The sequence below is a fragment of the Miniopterus natalensis genome, chromosome 1, assembly GCF_054644295.1.
Source record: "Miniopterus natalensis isolate mMinNat1 chromosome 1, mMinNat1.hap1, whole genome shotgun sequence".
Lineage (NCBI taxonomy): Eukaryota > Metazoa > Chordata > Mammalia > Chiroptera > Miniopteridae > Miniopterus > Miniopterus natalensis.
In genome coordinates, this window is record NC_142081.1 from 22,749,644 (window position 1) to 22,769,936 (window position 20,293).

Here is a 20,293-nt window from a genome sequence, read left to right on the forward strand (position 1 = left end):
GAGAGGAATCTTTTGAGATACAGTAAATAGCAAGGCTCTGTAAATAAACCTCCAGGATTAAATGAAGAATTTTGGAAAGACAACTCATTTTTTTGTCTGTTTTTTACTAAATTATTTACACATGGTATTCTAGTATTTCTGAAATAGCTAAGGGGCAATGTTTTATGCAAAAGCTCAAAACTTAGACTAAGATAAAAGACACCAGTGAGATTTTTAAAACCTCCAGCTTTCTGTTCCCAGTTTGAACCAATGACGATTTAAGAATCTCTAGGACCCATTTTCCTTGCCACTCTGTTCTTGTAGGACCTGGGTCCTGCTGCTCAGATGAGCCAGGGTCATGTTTCGGCTCCCACAGGAACCTTCCTTCTACCCAACACGGCTCCTGGAACAGAGGCCTCTCCCAGCTGAGATGAGATCAAGACACTCAGGCGTGGTGAAGAAAGGGGAGTGGGGGCAGGAAGAAGTTAGCTCCTTCTAGCAGATGATTAGCAGGTTACTGAATGAAATTGTCCCTGTCAGGAGCATAGGTAAGTGGAGTAATAAACATATAGTGCAATTTAAAATTTTACAGCCAATTTCTATATACATTTGAAAAGTATGTAATCTGGTTTAATGTTTGGCCCAGATTCTATTTCAAAGTGCTGCATTTTACAGTGAACTCCAGAGAAAAGCACCAGGGCATCCTTGTTAAGGAAGTGTCAACCGGTTATCGTTTGTCAGGGAATCTAGTGACTTATTTAACAACAAAAAAACCTTGGTTTCGCCCGGCCGGGCGTGGCTCAGCAGTTGAGCATCGACCTAGGATCCAGGCGATCGGGGTTCAATTCCAGGTTAGGGCACATGCCCGGGTTGCGGGCTCGATCAATGACTTTCTCATCATTGATGTTCCTCTCTCTCTCCCTCTCCTTTCCTCTCTCTGAAATCAATAAAGATATATTTAAAAAACAAAACAAAAAACAAACAAACAAAACAGCCCGTTGGTTTCTCACTTTATGGGATCCCTCAATTCCTCTTCTTTTTGCTTATTTTACTCAGGACTGAGTGTTTTAACACATCCACTGTTTTGTTTTGTTTTTCCCCCAACTTTCAGAGCAGTGGAATATATGTTTGTGCTGTACTGGCTGTTTCTGTTTTCACAATTATTAACACAGTGACAGATAATCAACCAAAAACATGCATTCTGTTGCTACTGTGTCACTTATCCCCGAAAGACGACTGTCCAAGATGGTAATGTGGTCAACATCACCTCAAAGTGTCTGCCGAGTTCTAATCCATATGGCTACTAAGTGTGCAAGACTGAATTTCTGCTGATCTCACGAGGAAATGAAAGAGCGGAGCACAGATATCATTGCACGGAGCCAAGTGCTACGTGGGAATAGATCCTCATTTGCCCCTGTGGCTTTGGAATGCTACCGTGCTTCCGAAAGCTGCTTGTGCATGCATTTGTTTCGAGTCTTGATTTCTAGTCAAATATGGGAAGCCTTAAAAACTAGTGCTTATGAGCCTGGTGCTTCTCAGCCGGGGCGGAGACCCCGAGCAAGCCTGAGAGGGCGCACTCACCGCCGCTCCAGCGGGCGCCCGTCGCTAGAGATGCTGCGTGGGATGTTGGCGGCTCTCTCGGGAGCGGGCATCTTCCCGTCTCCCTTCCCGGGGTTCAGCCTCGCGGTCACGGGGCTCTGCACCTGGGCTGGAGGGGCGTGAGGCCCCTTGCTGGCGTTCCTCTGCCATTTGTTGTTGTTTCTGAAGGGGAACTTGAACTCGTAGGAGACGCCTTCGTTCATTTTGTACTCCATCACCGGCATGCGGTAGGTTTCAGAGCAACTCCTATTGGGGGGATGGCACAGAGAGAAGAAAAGTTAATATTGTTTTCCCTCAGTGCAGCCACACTGATTCTCATGAACAGTTAAAATGGATCAAACACATAGTCCTTGTTTCAAACCATCTTTTAATCACTGAGCCCTATGATCAATTTCCTTTCAAAAACCAGAACCCTAGGAGGTCTTACACTTCCTTTGCCCAATTCTAACTGCTGACTCTGAGATATGGAGTCCTTGAAAAGCAGAGACCCAAGGCCACCCTAGTGGGGGTGAGGAGCAGAGTCAGTACTGAGACCCAAGGAGGGAGGGCCACCAGGGCAGGGGAAGAGGCAGGGGAGCAGACCCCTAAGACGGGGCCTCAGAGGAAACAAGGTTCATGTACCCATTAATGTGTATTATGATCGGGATTTACAGGGGTGTATGGTTTTGAATTTGTTGGGATCCTGATAGTCAAAAAATTAAGTGGGGAGAAATCTTTAAATCCAAACTGAGAGCTGAATTTAGCTCAGAGGAGGGGGAAAAAAAGCCAATTACAGAAATTCTGCAATTGTCAAATTACCAGGGAACAAAGCATAATTTGAAATCAGGCTTTCTTTCCCCCTCAAAGTTAGAAACCTCCCATAGCAGGGCTGTCCCCAGGTAGTGAAATTAATGGCAGGCACAACTATCTTCTGTAGCTTTAGCCTCTTTTTGTGCCACCATCCCAATCCCCAAACCTTAGGAAATGTGGAGCCCATTTTCCATTCCCTTCACCCAAAACAACCAAGGAAGGATCAATCATTAACTTGGTTGAGAGACAAATCACTGAAAACAGCCTTATCCCACTAAAGCATTAACTCAAACTGTACAAATTTCATCACTAAGTGAAAAAAATAACTTTCTTTCTTAAAGGAATTTCAAAGACTGAGAAGCAAGTGGAAAGATCTGGAAAGGAAAGGTTAGGGGTAAATATGAAATAGCCTGAGAGGCACTTTAGAGCTAACCTAAGGAGAGTCCAAACAAACGCTGTCCCAGAGAAGTAAAATGTGAGCCACAAATATGAGCCACATGTGCAACCAAAAAATGTCTAGTACCATATTAAAAGAAGAAAATAGGTAAAACAAAAATTTTTTTAACCCAATATATCCAAAATGCTATCATGTCAACACATAATCATTGAGTCCATATTAAAAACTATTGAGGTATTTTACATTTTTCTCAGTGTGGTGTCTCTTACACTCATAGCACGTCTCACTGGGGACTAACCACGTTACAAGAGCTCTGTGGCTCCTGCACTGGACAGAGCAGGTTCGAAGGGCATCCATCCAGATGGAGGCCTGGTCTTGATTTAGGGAAGGGCTCATGCTGGTGTGGTGTGAGAATAAGCACAGTGGAAGGTGTCTCCCTTTCATGACTTTGTCTGTGTCTCTCACGTGCCCCCCAGTGCATTACCTCCCATCTCTGTGATAGCCATGGCTCCTGAAAGTGCTGCTTCTGGAGCATGTGTGTTTCCTGGTGTCCTTGCCATCATCTTAGCCCAAATCTCCAATGGGCACCTCTCCTTAGAGTTTCCTTACCACTGCCCTTGACTCTCAACCATAACCTGACCTTCTGCCCAAGGCTCCACCATACCCCTTTATGCTGTAATGACAATGGCTTTCAAACCTTTTGGACCACAATCCAATAAGAAATACATTTTACACTATGGTACAGCACAACCACAAATACACACACATCCTCTGACAGCAGCCATTCTGCTCCAGTCTGCGTTACTCCATTTCATTAAAAATGACATTGGGTGCAACCTCTGAAATTGATTTTATGATTTGCAGTTTGTAAAACACTGCTTTAGAACATCTGAAATTACTTTTAACAGTTAATGACTTATGCAATAAACTATTTTCTCTGATGAGGAAATATCCTCTCAGGCTTTGATATAAATTCTAGCTTTGATTCTGCAATTTCTGACAAAAATATACCATGGTAACGTTTTTTGGCTTTCATAGAGGTATTACTATAGTACGGTTCGAAGTCTTCCATTTCTGACTAAATGTGGCACCTTATACAGTATCTAGTGCTTTGGATCTATAAATATAATCTAAGAATGCTGTAGCTTGCCAAAAGAACATCAATAAAATTTACAGTAACCCATGGGAAAGCTTTTCTCCACCTCACAGTCAAGGCCAGCTTAGCTTCGCCTCAGCAATGGTCTGTTTTAACTTGTAAACTCCATGGATCTATCACCTCTGTCCATTTCTGTTGGCTGGTAGGAAACACATGTACAGAACTTTATCATCATGCATTTTGGACACTAATTTTTAAAAAATGTTCCCCTAAGCCATGTTTTCCCATCATTCCCCCTCCTCCTAATCCCTCCATGCACAGAGAGATGCCTGACTGAGTTTTAATTTTGTGATACTCTACAATTCAGGGGTGGGGAAACTTTTTCTGCCAAGGGCCATTTAGGTATTTATAACATCATTTGCGCACAATACAAAATTATTGTTGCTATGAAAAAAGCTCCTAGATTTATTGAATTTTGAGTCCCACCTGTGGTTGCCTTGGCAGGACCAGACCAAATGATTTCGCAGGACTTATATGGTCCATGGGCCAGACATTCCCCATCCCTGTTCTACATGGACCTTCACTGGCTGCTTCAAGTTCACACTGCTTCAGGGTGGGATAATACATAATGATACAGAAACAATAATGACGTAATATAAAATAGACAAGTTGCTTTTATTTTTTGGGTCTTAGTTTCTTTGTAAGATGAAAGTTTTGGGATTGATAGTTGCTAAACTTCCTTATAGTTCAAACACTTTTTGAAATAGTCTTGGAAGCTGCATAACATTTAATATTAAAACTGGTTAAAAGAACCCATTAGCCAAAGATTTTTGTCTTCTCTATAGTGCATGCTTCATTTCCATCACTCTTAAGAGACAAGTAGAAACCTTCTGCATGTTCTATAATTACAGAATGTAGTCTGACAAAGCCTAGGTGGAGAGCGAGGATTCATTCATAGAGTGGAGACAAAGCTTACACGCAGCTCCACCCAGCCACTCTGCCATTCCTACTGCCTCCCAAGGCAGGGTGGAGTACCCATTCGCTTCTGATTGCTCACTGACCTCTGTAAAATACAAGAACGACACACAGAATCTAGGAGTGAGCAGTACATGAGAGAACAAAGGTAACGATAGGCATGCAAGTTCCTGAAAAGATTCTTATTACATTACCCCAAGTGAAAGTTAGTGTTGAACAATAAACACCAACACTCAAGAGCGCCCAATGGACCAGGAACTAATCAAGCCCCACTACAATTCTCTGAAGTGTGTACCTCATCCCCCCTTTCATCAGATGAGAAAACAGAGGCCCGGAGAGAAGAATTTGCAGACGGCCACAAAGCCAGAAAGTGGCAGAACCAGAATTTGAACTCACAGAATTGATCTACTTCTGGTTAGTCTTAGTTTAGTCACTAACAGAAGTATACTTCCACTCCAAGTCCCCACATTTCCTCACCTTACAGTGTCTATCACATTTCACTCAGGGCAGAGCCTATGACAAAATGGGAAACTCAGCAATTTTTAAAGGCTATATGGTCGAGAGAAATTACAAATTCAGTGCTAGAAGTGACACATGGTGACACAATGAAACCCTAAGTTAACACAAACAACACTCTATCTCCCTCTTTTCCAGTTTTTTTGTTTCCTTTAATTTATTACCCATTACTCTTTCCTTTTGCCTTAAGACACTAGAAATACAGATAGAAAAACAGCTGAACAGTATATTGAACAAAACATCGTAACACTGGACTCTTGAATCAGAAAAATTAGGTGTTGGAGAATGGCTAGGTCCCTGATAAGCCATGCGACTCTGACTTAGGAAAAACACTCAACCTCATCTGAAAAATGAGAGATTTGAACCAGATGATCTCTAACAGCTGCCCTTCTAGCTTCTGCATTTTGAAATAGTTATTTTTTGAAATAAAAATCTTTTTGACCCATTTTTACTTACAAGGCAATTTGGTCCCTTTTATGTAACTTGTTTCTCTCTTTCTCTTGAATGGCCCTTGATTGCTTCCTTTAAAAACTGTAGGTGCTGGCTCCCCATAGCATAAAGGCTCACCACTCCCAACACCATCAGAACATGGCAATTTAATTTGTTATCTGGGCAGTTTTCATCTGCCAAGAGAATGGCTGCTGAAGATTCAGAGGAGACAGACACCAATAGAGTGACTCTGGCCGCGAACTCAAGTCTGTGAAGGATGGGGTGTGGGGCCCTCCGGCAGCCTGACAGCTCACTCCGGGAGCAGGCCTTCTAGTGAAGTCTGCAGGGAAGGACCATGCCTGCTCCTGCAGCAGTTGGAGGGCTGGCTCTCTAGGCAGCTACTGAACCTTTCCAGGCTCACTCTCCTCATTGTTTTAATGGAAATAGGCTGCCATGAAGATTTCTTTAAACATCCCTGCACACAGGGGGGGCTCAGAAATTTTGCTTTGCTTGCCCTGTCCCTCTTTCTCCTTAAATAATGACTCTCCTGTGTGAATATACTCGTGTGCTTGTAATTAAGTTACAATCACCACCCTGGGTACCTGGTGACCCAGAGGACAGGGTGGGGGTGGGGGGTAGCGAGCCTCGAGGAGGCCTGTTGTCTCAAGCTGGAGCTGCAGTAACAACTGCCAGAAGAAGAGAGTGACTAGTCCAAGGAGAGTGTAATCAGCTGCTAGGAAACAGCAGTGGGGGTGTGAAGTGCGGAGGAGAAGGGAAAAAATGACAGAAGAGAATGGGCATATTTTGCTGAAAATTGCAGCAAGGTGTTAATGCTTCAACTGCTCCTTTGAAGTCGGCCTAAAGGAGGGACGGGGAGGGGGGAGGAGCAGGGTTTCCAGTCCTGCAAAGGCACCAACGGACCAGGTCACACCTGCTCAGGAGGCCTGACAGGCATTTCGGGTGGAAAGTGCAGCGAAGAAGCAGAGTGAGTCTCTGAGGCCCGAGGCCCGTGGGGCTGTGCATGACACTGATCCTCCACCCCAGCCTCCCATCCACATCCTGACGCCCTCGGTCATGTCACTACCAGCTCTGCTGGCCAGGAGAGGATGGCACCTAGGGACTTAGAAGCAGCGTTGGGAGAAGGGCAAATACGGATCATTCCGGGAGGGCGGGAGCTGCCTGTCTAGGTTTGCAAGTGTGAACTTGAGTCTGTGTCCCAACCCTATGTTCAGCAGAGCCAAGCTGGTAGCTGGAAATTGGCCATAAGGGGAGTATTTATACCCCAGGAATCAGTGAATGTTCCAAAATTAAGGTTCTTTTCCCCCAACAGAAAGCCAGTTCAACAAATCCCTGCTTATGCTGGTATGTGAGGAAAGGGTTTGTACCCCAAGCAGACAAGTAGCAGTTGAGTTTTGATTCTCAAGTTAGACCTAAATTTGCCAGATGATGTTAGGAAGTTACTGACCTTTCTGAGTCTTGGTTTCCTTTAAAGAGAAAGGGTACTAACAGCATTATCTCATAGGGTTGTTACAAGCACTAAAGGCATTAATCCATATAAAAGTGCTTTTTCCAGGACCTGGCACATTACTCAGCAAATGTTAGTTGTTTTTACCCACACACCACAGAAGACGTATCTAGTCTGGTATCTCACAGTGCATGAACCGCCTCCTGTCATGGAACCATCTATCCACAGCCAGGTCCCTGGACCCATCCTTCAGTGTCCGCTCCATCTTCTTTTCCTCACACCCCCGCTCCCACCCCCACCCCCCACCCTCACTTCCCTCTCCTGCCCCCAACACAAACTGGGGACTAGAAACTGGGGAAAGATCTCTGAGCAAACAAGGTGGCGTCCTGAGATCTACAGGCTTCCTTTTGAGATTGGTCCTCAGACCAGCAGCTACAACAGTGCTTTGTAATTAAAGTCGACAAGTTACGAAGCTAAGTTATCTCCTCCAGTCTACAGTTGTCTGTCTACAGGCAACAGAGCAGGCAATCTGTAGGAGGGACCAAAGGGCAGCAGACAGACAAGAGGAGGAGCACAGAGCAGCTGGAGTCTTCAGGACCCTAACTGCCTTTCTGATGCACCCCGAGAGCCATCTTGAATTCCAGTTCAACAGAATGCGGACCCTTAATGCAGGTGTGCTTGAAGGAGGCAGGAAAGACCTGGCTCACCCGGAGGCAGGGTATGTGGTAAGGCAATTTCAGAATATTTCCCCCACTCTCCAAAGTAGCTGAAATAAAAAGTTCTGGATATATATTTTGGTTTCCAGAGAAATCCAATCATCCAGGAGGACCATTTTTTAAAGCTGTGAGACAAAGGGAGTTCACCGTATTCTCACAGGCACACAGTCTCCGGGCCATCCAGGAGGTAAGCAGTATTGAGAAACACTATCACAGTTGGGCCTGCAATGTTTGAAGAGCTAAAGTACATTTAGGTTGTCATTGCTGCCTACTTTTTAAAGGGCACCAGTGACGACACATCATAACTGTTCATAAGTTCTACCACCTGATGCTCACAAATCTGTGAGAGCTCAGGTGCTGATGGGTCACCTTTTGGGGAAAAAAATAGGAGAAAGCACTGTCTTGGCTTTAGGAGGCCTAGGAATTAACTGATAAATACTAAGAGAAACTCTTAGAAAATAATGGGTTCAAAGCAAATTAACAAATTAAAAAAAAAAGAAAAAAGAAAAAACCCTAGCAAAAATAGCATTTGTGTGCCCAAAGGAGAAAAGTAACAATTGATTAAATTTGTTCCATCAAGAAACCTCCCCAGAGACAGAGAAATTGAATTTTCAGCTGCACTGCTGGCTTGGCAGGAGCTGGGAGGGGCAGCGAGCTCCTGGGCTTCCCTCTGAGAAAAGGCTGGAACCAACCGCCAAAGAACCAAGAGGAGGATCAGCTCATCTGAAGCCAATTCCTGACACACGGATACAGTTAAGAAAAAGCTTGATCAGTCATGTTCAGCCCTCCAGGCTGAGATAGCTGGGATCAGAACAGCGCTTTGAGTTTTGGATGAAAATTGGATACAAATGGGAGGTTCAGAAGAATGAGTGTCACGGAACATAAATGAAAAAAGTCTGACAGTCTGTGATGCTGAGCGTCTTCTAATGGTGAGTGCGCACTGATTCTCAGCTACTGGTGCAAGATGTCTGAGATGGCTATTACCAGACTTTTCTATCTGGAACAGCAACTTTATAAATCGAGATGTAAATCCTGGGAACAGTCCAAGTTAGTCATTCTTTCCAGCTGCTGCTGCCACATGCCGAGGGAGCCGTGTCCTGAATCAGACTTTCCATGGATAGAACTTCCAGCATCGCATGTAATCCAGCGCTCTCCACCAAGCAGGAGACCATTCACATGGCACACAGACCCAGCCCTGGACTCTCAGGCTGCCAACTCAGACCTACCTGCGTGGGGTGCAGTCATCATGGGGTGGGATGATGACAACCTTCACTGTGACAGACGTTCTCAGGAGATCGATCATCTGCTCGTGGCTCAGAGTGGCCACTGCCACCTTGCAGATCTCCACCAGCCGGCTGCCCTGCCTCAGCCCTGCCTGCCAGGCATAGCCATAGGGCTCTACATCGGCCACAATGCCTTCGTAGTTGACATGGAAGCCAAGCTGTCCGAGCCCATTCCTTCGCAGAGTCATCTCCACCGATTCGCAACCTTTAGAAACAAACTAGACAAGGAAACAAGAGAGCATGGTTTAACGAAGCATGGTATTAAGTGGTGGACGTGAACTGGCAAAACACTGGGAGCAGGGTCATTTCTGAATACCCAGTTACCAGCTGAAGAGCAGTCCGGTTATTTCCCCTTCACCAGTCTCCATTCATTAGGCCAAAAGGAACATGCTTTATGCATCCAAAGAACTCAACAGCTTCATCAAAGTTCCAAGGAAACCTCTACAGAGACCCACAGGGAGCTGGCGGCCAAGAGACACCATATTCTGCTATTTACTTTGTCCTTAAAAAATTCAAAGGCAGCAGACACCCAACCAAATAATTCTTTTCAACAACGCAGATTGGCTGAGCTACATCATCAGTCACCAAGGCAGTGGGCTCAGGTCACATGCAAATGGCTTTCCAACACACACACAGTAAGTATGCCCCCCCCCCGATTATTCTACTACTGTTCTTTCTGAAAAAATGAGGAAAAGCAAGTGTAAGGTCAACTCGGTGCTGCTTCACAAGGCCACGGGGAGTTTTCAGAGGAGCTCATTAAAGAACACGAGCTTCAGTGACTTGGCTCTGGTCTGTATTGAGAGGTTTGTAAAAGGGAAACGGCATGTGGGTGAGTGGGAGGAAAAGACTCACCTGCAACCTTCTGACAATCTCCTTGATATCCTCATTGTTGATGAAACTCTCTACCGAAACACACTCTCCTCGCTCATAGAAGATTTTGAGGTTGGTGTCAGTTGAAGTCCACCCTATCACATCTCTGCAGGAACAGTTGAAGACCACGCTCTTTGTTTCCTGCTCGATGAGAACGATGAACTCATTGGAGACCCCCAGAAGGCAGTCTATCTCCAGGGCCTTGGTGTAGTCCTTGGCACGGACGGCCCACACAATGGCCCCCATGCTGCTGAGCTCGGCTCCAGGATACGGCTTAGACTTCTCTTTCTTCTTGGAGGCCAGAGAGATGAATGGGAACTTCCCAGAGGGGTCAATAGGGGTGTTGGTGACATTCTTTTCTGCCAGATCTTTCAGGTACTCCTGGCGCGTCCGAGTTGCCATGGCCCGGAACTTTTCTGATTTGTGAGCAGCGTTTTCTGCATTTATCACTTTGGCCAGAAGGAAGTCCCTGAACACATTTGACTTAGGGAAAGTGACCCCTTTGGGGATGGGAGGTCCAAAGGAAGGCACATCTCTGGACCTGGTGACAGCCACACTAAGAGGAAAAAGCAAAGATCAAAGAGAAAGAGATGGGTCAACACTTCTCAGTCTCAAAGCATGAGAATAAAATACACTTTCTCTAAGACAAAGATGTCCCTCAAAAGGAAAATAAACTGTCATCGTCCCATAAGAAATAATGCACATTTCTGCTTAACATAAGCATAGCTTTTCATTCAACCACATTTAGGATTTATAGGACAAGTTTTTCCAGGCAAAAAAAACACCTCCCCCAAAACTTAAAGTAAAAATATTCTTTTTATTAACAGATGGTAAACCAACCGTAACACCATGAAAAAAAATTTTCCTGACATATTCTTCATAAAAGACAACATTTTAAATACCTACTGACTGTTTCCAAGGGGGGCTATTATAATCACATAACCTTTCAGAACAAGCGTAGATTCTATAAGAATGTTAGTGTAGCCTCCAGTTTAGATATGATGCTTGTATGCGGATAGCTTATCAAGAAAATACCAAAAGATGCATGACATAACAGAGATGGATTAAAAATTCTTTTTAACTAAAGGGACATTACTTGTTGGCCTATGTGTTAGGCATTATGCAACCAAATCAAAACAGTTTAAAAATGAAAACTGGCATTTGAGTAAGGTATCAAAGCGACTTTGATTTTTAGAGTAATAGCAACAGTGCTTTAAAATCTTATTTTTAATCTGAGCTATTCTTTGCTCCACAATCTCTACTTTTGGTGTTTGAAAATTTGTTTGTGAGAACATTTTCCGGTTCCCCAATCCTTTTAGCAAGATTGGTTTAAGAAAGCCTATTCGTCGCTTCTGTATCTTAGGCTAAAATTGGGCCTAAGAAAAGGACCATGTGAGCCTCTGTAATAACCCATTATTTTTAATCTCAAAAGGAAAAACAAATTTCCTAAAACAACAAGAACAACAGAAGTTAAATCAAAGCAAAGGGGCTGCGTGTTTTATATCATGTTCCAAGAGCTCGTCCAGGACCTCAGCAAAGTTTGAGAGGGCTGGAAATGATGATGCTAACAGATCCAACAGCCTTCTTTTCAAATTACCTAATTATTTAAAAGTAAGTCAATTATGCAATTGCAAAATATTAGAAAAGCAATACAAAATCTGTTTCTTCCAAACTCCCAGAATGGAAAGAACATAATTAGAGAGCATGCATCTTTCAAATTAAACTGAAAAGCTCTGCTGCATTATTTTTTCTTTATATATATTTATATATTTGGCTTTGCTTTTCAAAAAAAGATTACTTCTTGTGAAAATAGGATAAATAAATTAAAAACAACCACCTCAGGACACAAATTATATATTTTGTCAGAAATGCCATGGAATGGCCTATTTGTTGCTTTTCAGAATTTTTTTTTTTTTTAAAGACTACCTAGTTCACTTCATGACAAAGAAAGGTAGCAAGCAACACTCCATTTTCCATCTGAAGAGAATTCTCAGAAACCTCCATATGCATTATAGCCTAATTACACCAGTATTAGGCAATTCTTCTTGTCTACTGTGAATTCTCTGGCTTGAATACTGACAGCTGTATAATTTAAATTTGATCATGTTATTTTTTTTTAAGTCAAGCAAAAGATGCTAAAATCCAGATTTGCTGGCTTTTCTAAGAGGAATCCTGTGAAGATCCAGAAATATTTAACATCTTTCATTTTTAAATTGGCAATTTCTTTTCTTGCTAATTTCACTTCAAATCGTTATTTTTTTCTCAGGCAGCAGCTGTGATTTTATTTTAAATAAGGAGAGGAAAATGTTTAGCAGGGGTTGTGAATCTGAGCACCATCCATCCACTTGCCCCTTACACTCACTGGCTTTCTACAGATCTATTTATTAACAGATAGAATTTGAGACAAGCATATACTGAAAACCCACCAATAATTAGGAGCCTCTAAAACAAACTATGAGAGAAAGAACTGAATCCTTAACCTATAATTATAACTGATTCACCATGGTAAGGAGGTAAATGATACAGACACTAAAATCAGCTTTGCATCATTAGAAATAGAATCCTTACTGAAGATGATGATGATGATGATGATACCCTAGCATGCTGTTTTCCAAATAAGGGTTCTGTTTGGGGTAAATCTAACTTTCAAGGTTTTATACAAGGTTAAAAGCTCATTAAGTTACATGCCACAAATTTTGAATTCTTGGTGACAGGGCTGCTGCGTAAAGCTAAGTGGAAAGAATATTTTCACCTCTATAAGAAGCCTTTCCAGAATTTGTATGCTATATATAGATACTTAAAATGTATTAATTATAAATGGTTCTTGCTATTTTACATAGCAGATTCCAAAGGGCTTCTGCTTGGCACTCTCATGCTTGCCTTGTATGCAATATAGCATCTCCTTAGAAGTGATACATTGTTTAAAATTATAGCCATGCCTTATTTACTCATAGCTGTGGAGGTCTAGGGTGTTCTACTCAAGAGGGTTATCTAGAGTACAGACAGACAGAGCTCAGATGATGAAACAGTTAAGGAAAGTGAGCACTGAAAGGAAAGGAGACGTAAAGAATTCAAAGTTCCTCTAACTCTGCCAGTAAAATCTTGAGTTCCATCTTAAAATTCATCTTGATTTTGCTTTCTACTGAAGAATAGGTTCCTTTTAACACAAAATATATTCTTTCTCCAAAATCCTGGAGTACGACCGAGGGACCAGGAAAGTGTTCTGTGTCTTACTTGGGTCATCTGACATACGCTTCAACCCGCGTTAGAACAGTGGTACGAATTCTTCACTTCTCCAGGGAACAGCCTCAGAGAAGTAAAATGACTGCCTAGAACTTGTTCGAGAGAGCCAGGATTGCAATGCAAACTTCCAGACAACAGAGAGCCTGCTCTACAAGACCACACGTATTTCCCCTGAAAGAACATTTTTTAACCTCCCAGTCTTGCGGTACTTGCAAAAGGGACCATCCATAGGAGTCACATGGCCAAAGAGATCACCTTTGGGCTGTTTATAGTGGGTCTGGACCTTCTAACGTTTGCTGACCGTGGGTAAAGTAGCAGTTCTTGACACCCAGAGCCAATTTCAAGTTGAGACGTGGGAATGTTACAGACACCTTAAACAGAAGTCTCAATGGAAAATAGAAGAATGAGACACCTGGACTTTTGAAACACCATGGGAACAGCAATAAACAATCCCTAGCCCAAAATTTAAAAGGAAGGGGATCTGGCATCAAAAGAGAGGGAAGTTTCCCCTTCTTGGAGCCTCGGTCAGATTTCCAGCTTGGTGAGCTTTCTAAGAAAGCGGAGCTGGGCAAAGGACAGAAAAGACCGGTGGCAGGACAAACACGTGCTGTCATTCCCTCACCGGGGGCTTTCGACTTCTCAGAGCATTCATTCACCAGCTCACTGAGCACCAACTACACACTCGGCAACGTGCTAAGGATCTGAGGATCAAGGATGAGATGGAACAGGCTCGGCCCTCCAGGAGCCCCAAGTCTGCTGGGGGCTACATCCCGCGGTTTGCATGCTCCCCTGGGAGGTGGAGGTGCTGCTGGAAACACTTAGGAAAGGCACTGTAGCTAGTCCTGGGAGGTAAGAAAAGCAAAGCAGGAATTCAGATGAAGGAGGGGCAAGGCTGGGAGTGAGGAGAGGCACTGCTGCCCAGAGAGCAGCCGTGTAAAGAGGAGGGGCAGAGGACAGTATGTTCTGGGGGCTGTAAGTAGCTCCACGTCCCGAGAATGAGATGGGGGGTGAGGAGAGGATTGGTGGAGGTGCCAGTGGAGGTAGGAGGCCAGACCTGACGGACCCCATGCTGCAGGCTTTGCTGGGCAGGCAGAACTTTTCCCTAAACGGTTTGGGTGCGCAGGAAGAGTGACATACTGAGATCTTTGTCTTAGAAAGTCCAGTTACACTGGACAACAGGAATGCTAATTAGTCACGGCTTGGAACAGACTTTCTGAATGACATTCCCACCACCTGACCCACTCCGATTTTCCCCTCCAGTTGGAGCTTGCAAGTCTGTTTACTTTTACTTGAGAGAAGAAGGGTATGGGTATTTAATGTGAATGCACCACACTCCCTACCCACACGAGATGCTTTACTTATGGGATTTTAGTAGATGTCAAGCAACCTTCCACAGCACAGGAAGGGAAATTTAAGATCTGAGAGGTTAAACAAGCTGGTCTGATTCCAAGTGCTTTTTGGGCCACATCATACTAACTCCTTTCAACATGTATTACATTTTAACCAGTGGATATGGAAATCTTTCTGAGAGGAGTAACAATATTTCTACCTTCCTAAATATAGTTACTGACCATAATTTAACATTTATTTCAAAGGCTCAGGGTCATTATTATGAACACTTATTACTATACTAGTTCTGAAATGAGTATTTCTTTAATTTCATCAAATAGAGTCTATGCTCCAATTGTTTAAGATATTCTAAGATTTATTTTCTTTTTTTAATGTATCCTTAGTGATTTTAGAGAGAAGGAGAGAGGGAGAGAGAGATAGAAACATCAATGAGAGAGAGGCATAGATCGGCTGCCTCCTGCATGCCCCCTGCTAGGGATCAAGCCCGCAACCCGGGTGTGTGCCCGGACTGGGAATCGAACCATAATCTCCTGGATCCTAGGTCTATGCTCAACCGTTGAGCCACGCCGGGCTCTAAGGTTTATTAATAGCTTTTCTGTCTCAATTTGGTCCAAAGAAGACCCACACGTTGCAATTAATTAATTTTATCTTGATTTTTTAAAATTCTGTTTATTCCCCTCCACTTCTCTCTTTTTTCTTGCAATTTATTTATTAAAGAAATTAGGCTGTTTGTCACACAAAGTGGTCCTGAGTCTGAATTTTGCTGAATGCAAACTTGCTGTGTATTTTGTATCTCCTATAAATTGGCTTCTCCAGAGGTCTGATCAGATTCAGGTTCAATTCTGGGGGGCAGGGTGGGGACAGGACTAATTTATTCATGGGGTTGTGCTCCCCCATTACGTGACACAATGTTTGTCCCTTTTGGTGATATCTGCAGCAGCCTTTCATGATTAATGCCTAGATCCATTAATTCATTAGCTGTTCACGGTGAAGAAAAATTTTTGCACTGCTTTTGCAAAGTGAGGCCCTCAGGGGCGCGTGAAGTATACTTGGTTATTAGCAAACCGAGCGACCCCAGACTGCGCTGCTTACTGAACGTGTATTTTTGATGTGCATACCTTTCCTGCATCTCCCTTATCAGTAACCACTTACTGAAGTTTTTCAGTATATCTCGGCCACTAAGCAGCTCCTTTACCCTTCTGACTTGGCGTTTCCAATCTTCTCCATCAACTGGGACCCCACGACTAATCTCATCGTAACAGTACAAATAAAACACTAGAGACCAGAGGCTCCCTTATCAGGTATGGAACAAGCTTAGTACACAGACTTAGTGATTAATTTCTCAGCTCTTGGCTCTGTCTACTACTCAAGGTTAGCTGGCTTCTGGAATTAGTTTGAATTAGTTTTTCCTACGTAACCTTTCCAGGGAGAGAGGACAGCCATATCAGGGCCTCGTTTCCATATCAGGCCTGATTTCCACATCATCTACTATAAGGATGTTTCTCTTGGTTCCCTTGTTGCATCCCAGGCCCTAGAATGGTGCCCAGCACAAATATGACAAGGACTGTCAAGAACTGGTGAAAAATAAATGAACAACCATAAACTCCAAATTTGTCTTTTTGAGATTACCTTGTAATGGTTACACTGGCTAAATTTTCCTGACTCTATTTATAGTGTACAGTGTTACTTGATGGCCGAGCATTCTAAGGGCCTCCACGGGCTAGTAAGCTTTCCTACAGTAGTCTTCTTACTGCCCTTTCCACCTTTCTTCCTGTGACTACACTTTAGGATATACCACTGGCCACTCCTTAGCACTATTTCTTTTCCCCAATGAATTCCACCCATCTGTGCTTTGAAACACACACTAAATCCCAACTTCTCATTAAATGTTCCTTATGATTTCAGCCTATATTGACCCCACACTTCTCTACACAGTCAGAGAAAGAAGTTCCTTTGAGAAAACATCTCTTGAGCTTTCCACAGTACAGGCATGAACCCGGTACAAGGAAAAGTTTCAATGACTCAGGGTATTTTCTAAACACAAATAGTTATCCATCCCAATTATTATCAATGCCCTCCCTACATTTAATCTTTTACTCTACACCCAACTAATGCAGCCTTCAGAGGCCAAATTCTTGAGACAAGGCTTCAGATCTAGGTCTCCTCTGTCTGCATTTCCACCTCAAGCCTAGGGAATCACAGGCCCCCCTGGTCTTGGGTTCTCACACAGGCTTGGAATCTGCAAAGCTCTGGAATAGCTGGTATGTCAGATGTAGGGACAGCAAAGACCCCTGCTCCACAGGGTGAGAGAGGGGCATGAAGAGATGGGGCTCTGGAGTTAGACCCAGAGCATGGGAATCTGGGCTCTGCCCAAGACCAGCTGACCCCAGGCAAGTTCTCTCTCCCCTTGTGCTTAAGTTACCTCATCTGAAAATGGGGATGGAAACAGCACCTACCTCTCAGGTTTTTTAAATAAGGGAATACATGTAAAGTGCCTAGAATAGTGCAGGGCTTACAATAAGAGTACAAGACACATAATTACCGTGGAATGTGCTAGGATGGTGGCTATCAGCAGCAGTGCAGAGTCACCTTTACTTGTTTTGTTCCCTGAACTTGCTCCACATCTATAATTAACTTGCATCACACCTGGAATTAGACAGTTGTGGATCTCACAACAATCCAATTACCAGTCTGTGTTGGCCACTTCCTGTATAGGTAGCTATGTTAATTTAAAAACAAGTACCCACAATTAACAAAGCCTCATCTTCCAAATTTTAGGGATTGAAATATATGATGAAATTTCATATTTTGAAAGGACAGGTTCATATTAGAAACATCTTACTGAAGCTAGAATATCCTTTCACATCTTCTTGGCACTACACCGATCAACCCAGCATCTTAACCTCAACACCAGACTCCTCCCATATTCTTGCAAAGGCCTCTGCAGACAGAGACTCATGAGACTGGTTGATGAGGGACACAAACAATTCCACCAAATGCTTAATAAAGCATGGAAATGCCTCTAAAGTTGCAGCCAGAAATGTTAGAGTGAATCAGTCCCAAGCAAAGATTTGGGCTTGGAGCTGATTAAATATTTAGTAGTTAAAAAATATCCCTTCTCCTCCCTACTCACTATGATCATTCTTCTCTGCTCTTGCCACACCAAAAGCAAAACATAATTAGCAGTATGAGTAATTATTTGGGGACCAGATGGCATGGATGAAGGACACCACCTGAGGGGGAGGTGAAAATGGAAGCAGCAGGTGTCTAACCAACTTGTCTGGGGAATGTCAATGCCATCAGGTTACGTCATGTGTGAACTGGAACACCCACACGCACAGTTTAAAGACAAGAATAAATAGTAAGCGACTCCCCACTGCCCCTTAAGAAAGCAGAGCTGGGTGGGGCCGTCCTTGTGACCCAGCCAATGCCCACCAAGCCGCTGCAGCAGCCGATACCTGTAACAGACACTGTCCGTGCAGGGGCTGTGAACCCTGACGATGACAAAAACGTGCTGAAAGTGGGATCGGATGTTTTTCGGGCTGAATGGCTGTGCTCCAGGCTCTTGGAAAACAATTGTTACGATATCATTCCCAATGTGCCGCTTCCGGAGGAGCTAAAAGAAAAAATAAGCAAACAACATAAGTGACAATGTGCGGCTTTTCCCTCCTCAGTTCCCTTATGCAACAGTATGTAAAACATTCATGATTAACCAGGATGTATCAGGGTAGGTAATCTACACAGTTACTGTCAATATTCCAGCCTGTCTTATCACTCCCTCTGAGGAAGAATGCAGAAATGAATATTCTGAAATTTGCATAACATATATAGACCATTCAAGTAGATCTATCCAATATCTGGCATACTCTGCCAAGGCCCAGCATCTCTAAACCCTCAGTTTCCATAACAACAGTTTTGTTCCATTTTCCTATGAGAAAGGAAATTGCCGTGGGGGAAATTTTTTAGAGATGAGAATGGCTGAAGTAATTACAACACAATTTATGTCCTGGTTTAATTAGCTTCATGTAAAGAAACGTGGCTAAGGTATTTTCTGATATACTTTTTGTGTCACAAGCTGGGAATGTGGAAATTAATAACATTCCAGAATGTTGTAACAATTTAAAAGCAGGTTACATTACAAGTTTAAATAGCTTCTTTAATTACAGTGAAAGCCACTTCAGACCACCTCCTGTTTCACATTAAGTGGTACTTTGGAAAGGTGGCCTTCAAATTCAGGCACCCAGATCATCCTCGGCCAGTGCCTTTTCAAGAGGGGTTTATTAGTTTAATTCAATGGCGGAAAAAAAATTAAACACATTCTGAATTTCTCATATTTATTATATTGAGGCTTTTATAAGAAGGAAAATAAGATGACATTTATATAAACTATCCACCATTAGACAAGCCTGCATTTATAAAACATTTAAAAAATTATCCAGTGGCTTTAACTTACATAAACCAGTAAAATCAATGATCTAGCATTGGCTGCCAGCTGGGAGAAAACAATAGCCTTTTAGATTAGGGTTGAGAATTGGGAGTTAGAATGCTCAGGAAATGTACTTTTTAACCTTAGGAATTTTAAAGCATCCCAAATTATCTTCTAATGAGGCCATTTACTTCATTTCTGAACATGACATATCATTAGATGTTACAGAAATAAAGGCTGGTCTGTATTGACTGCTATACAGAATACACCCATTATTTAAAATTATTAACCTACTCAGGATCACAGACATACCAAAAACACAATCTGTCTGCTCATTATGTCATTCCTGTATACATGATGTCATTGTCCTTCTGATACATTCTTTCTTCAAAATATGGCTTGATATGTAATAGTAATGTCTTAATAAAGGACTCAAGTAGAAATAAATCTATCTATCCATCTCCCATTAAATATAATCAAAGTATTTATAAAGAAATTCCTGCAAAAAGATTTAAAAACATACATTCTGGTGTGATTTTTTTCCCCAAGCATAAAGTAATCTATATAGAAGAAATTCTTTAGCTAGAAAACGAAAACTTCTTAATATGTAACAATACCAATTACTTTTTCATTCTGATTTAGGAACATAACACTGTTGCCTTGATTGGACTCCAAAATTAAATAAGTTAGGTAGCTGTCCATTTAAAGCAAACTCACCCTGCTCAGCATTTCAACTCATTCAGTTAAAAATAAACAATGAATCTTGTTACTAAGTATTTTAACACCACCCTCTTACCTTTCTCTACTGAGTAATCAGGTAGAATAAGCCTTTATCTCCCCTTTAAAGATCATTTGTTAATGTTATTAAATTTTATGTCTACTGACTGGTCAGAATAAGCAGTTTAGCATGATATTTTTCTTAGCATGATATTTTCCTCTCAGGGAAATCTAGAACTTGGAATCTGCATAAATCAAATTGTCAACAAACTCCAGATCAGGGAATTTATCTTAAAATTAGTTTATTTCAGGGTTAGAGCTGATTTATTGCTTTGCTTCCCATTTTTGATTACTTTGGTAATCGTAAGAGCAAAACTTCATTACTCACATTTGTAATTTAATCAGACCTGAAGTGATGAAGTGTTAGATTAGATCTGTGTTTG

General features: G+C 42.5%; 1 protein-coding gene across 10 annotated transcripts in view; it reads right to left on the reverse strand.

Annotated features, from left to right (window-relative positions):
- The window catches only part of SIPA1L1 (signal induced proliferation associated 1 like 1), a 379,703-nt gene that overhangs the window by 57,611 nt on the left and 301,799 nt on the right, over positions 1-20,293 (reverse strand). For all 10 annotated transcript variants that reach the window (XM_016211888.2, XM_087819417.1, XM_087819424.1 and 7 more), the window contains 4 exons: positions 18,166-18,323; positions 10,097-10,670; positions 9,188-9,462; positions 1,561-1,824 (listed from right to left, as the gene is read on the reverse strand). In XM_016211888.2, the coding sequence (XP_016067374.2) occupies positions 1,561-1,824; positions 9,188-9,462; positions 10,097-10,670; positions 18,166-18,323 (1,271 nt within the window). The remainder of the gene's footprint in view (positions 1-1,560; positions 1,825-9,187; positions 9,463-10,096; positions 10,671-18,165; positions 18,324-20,293) is intronic.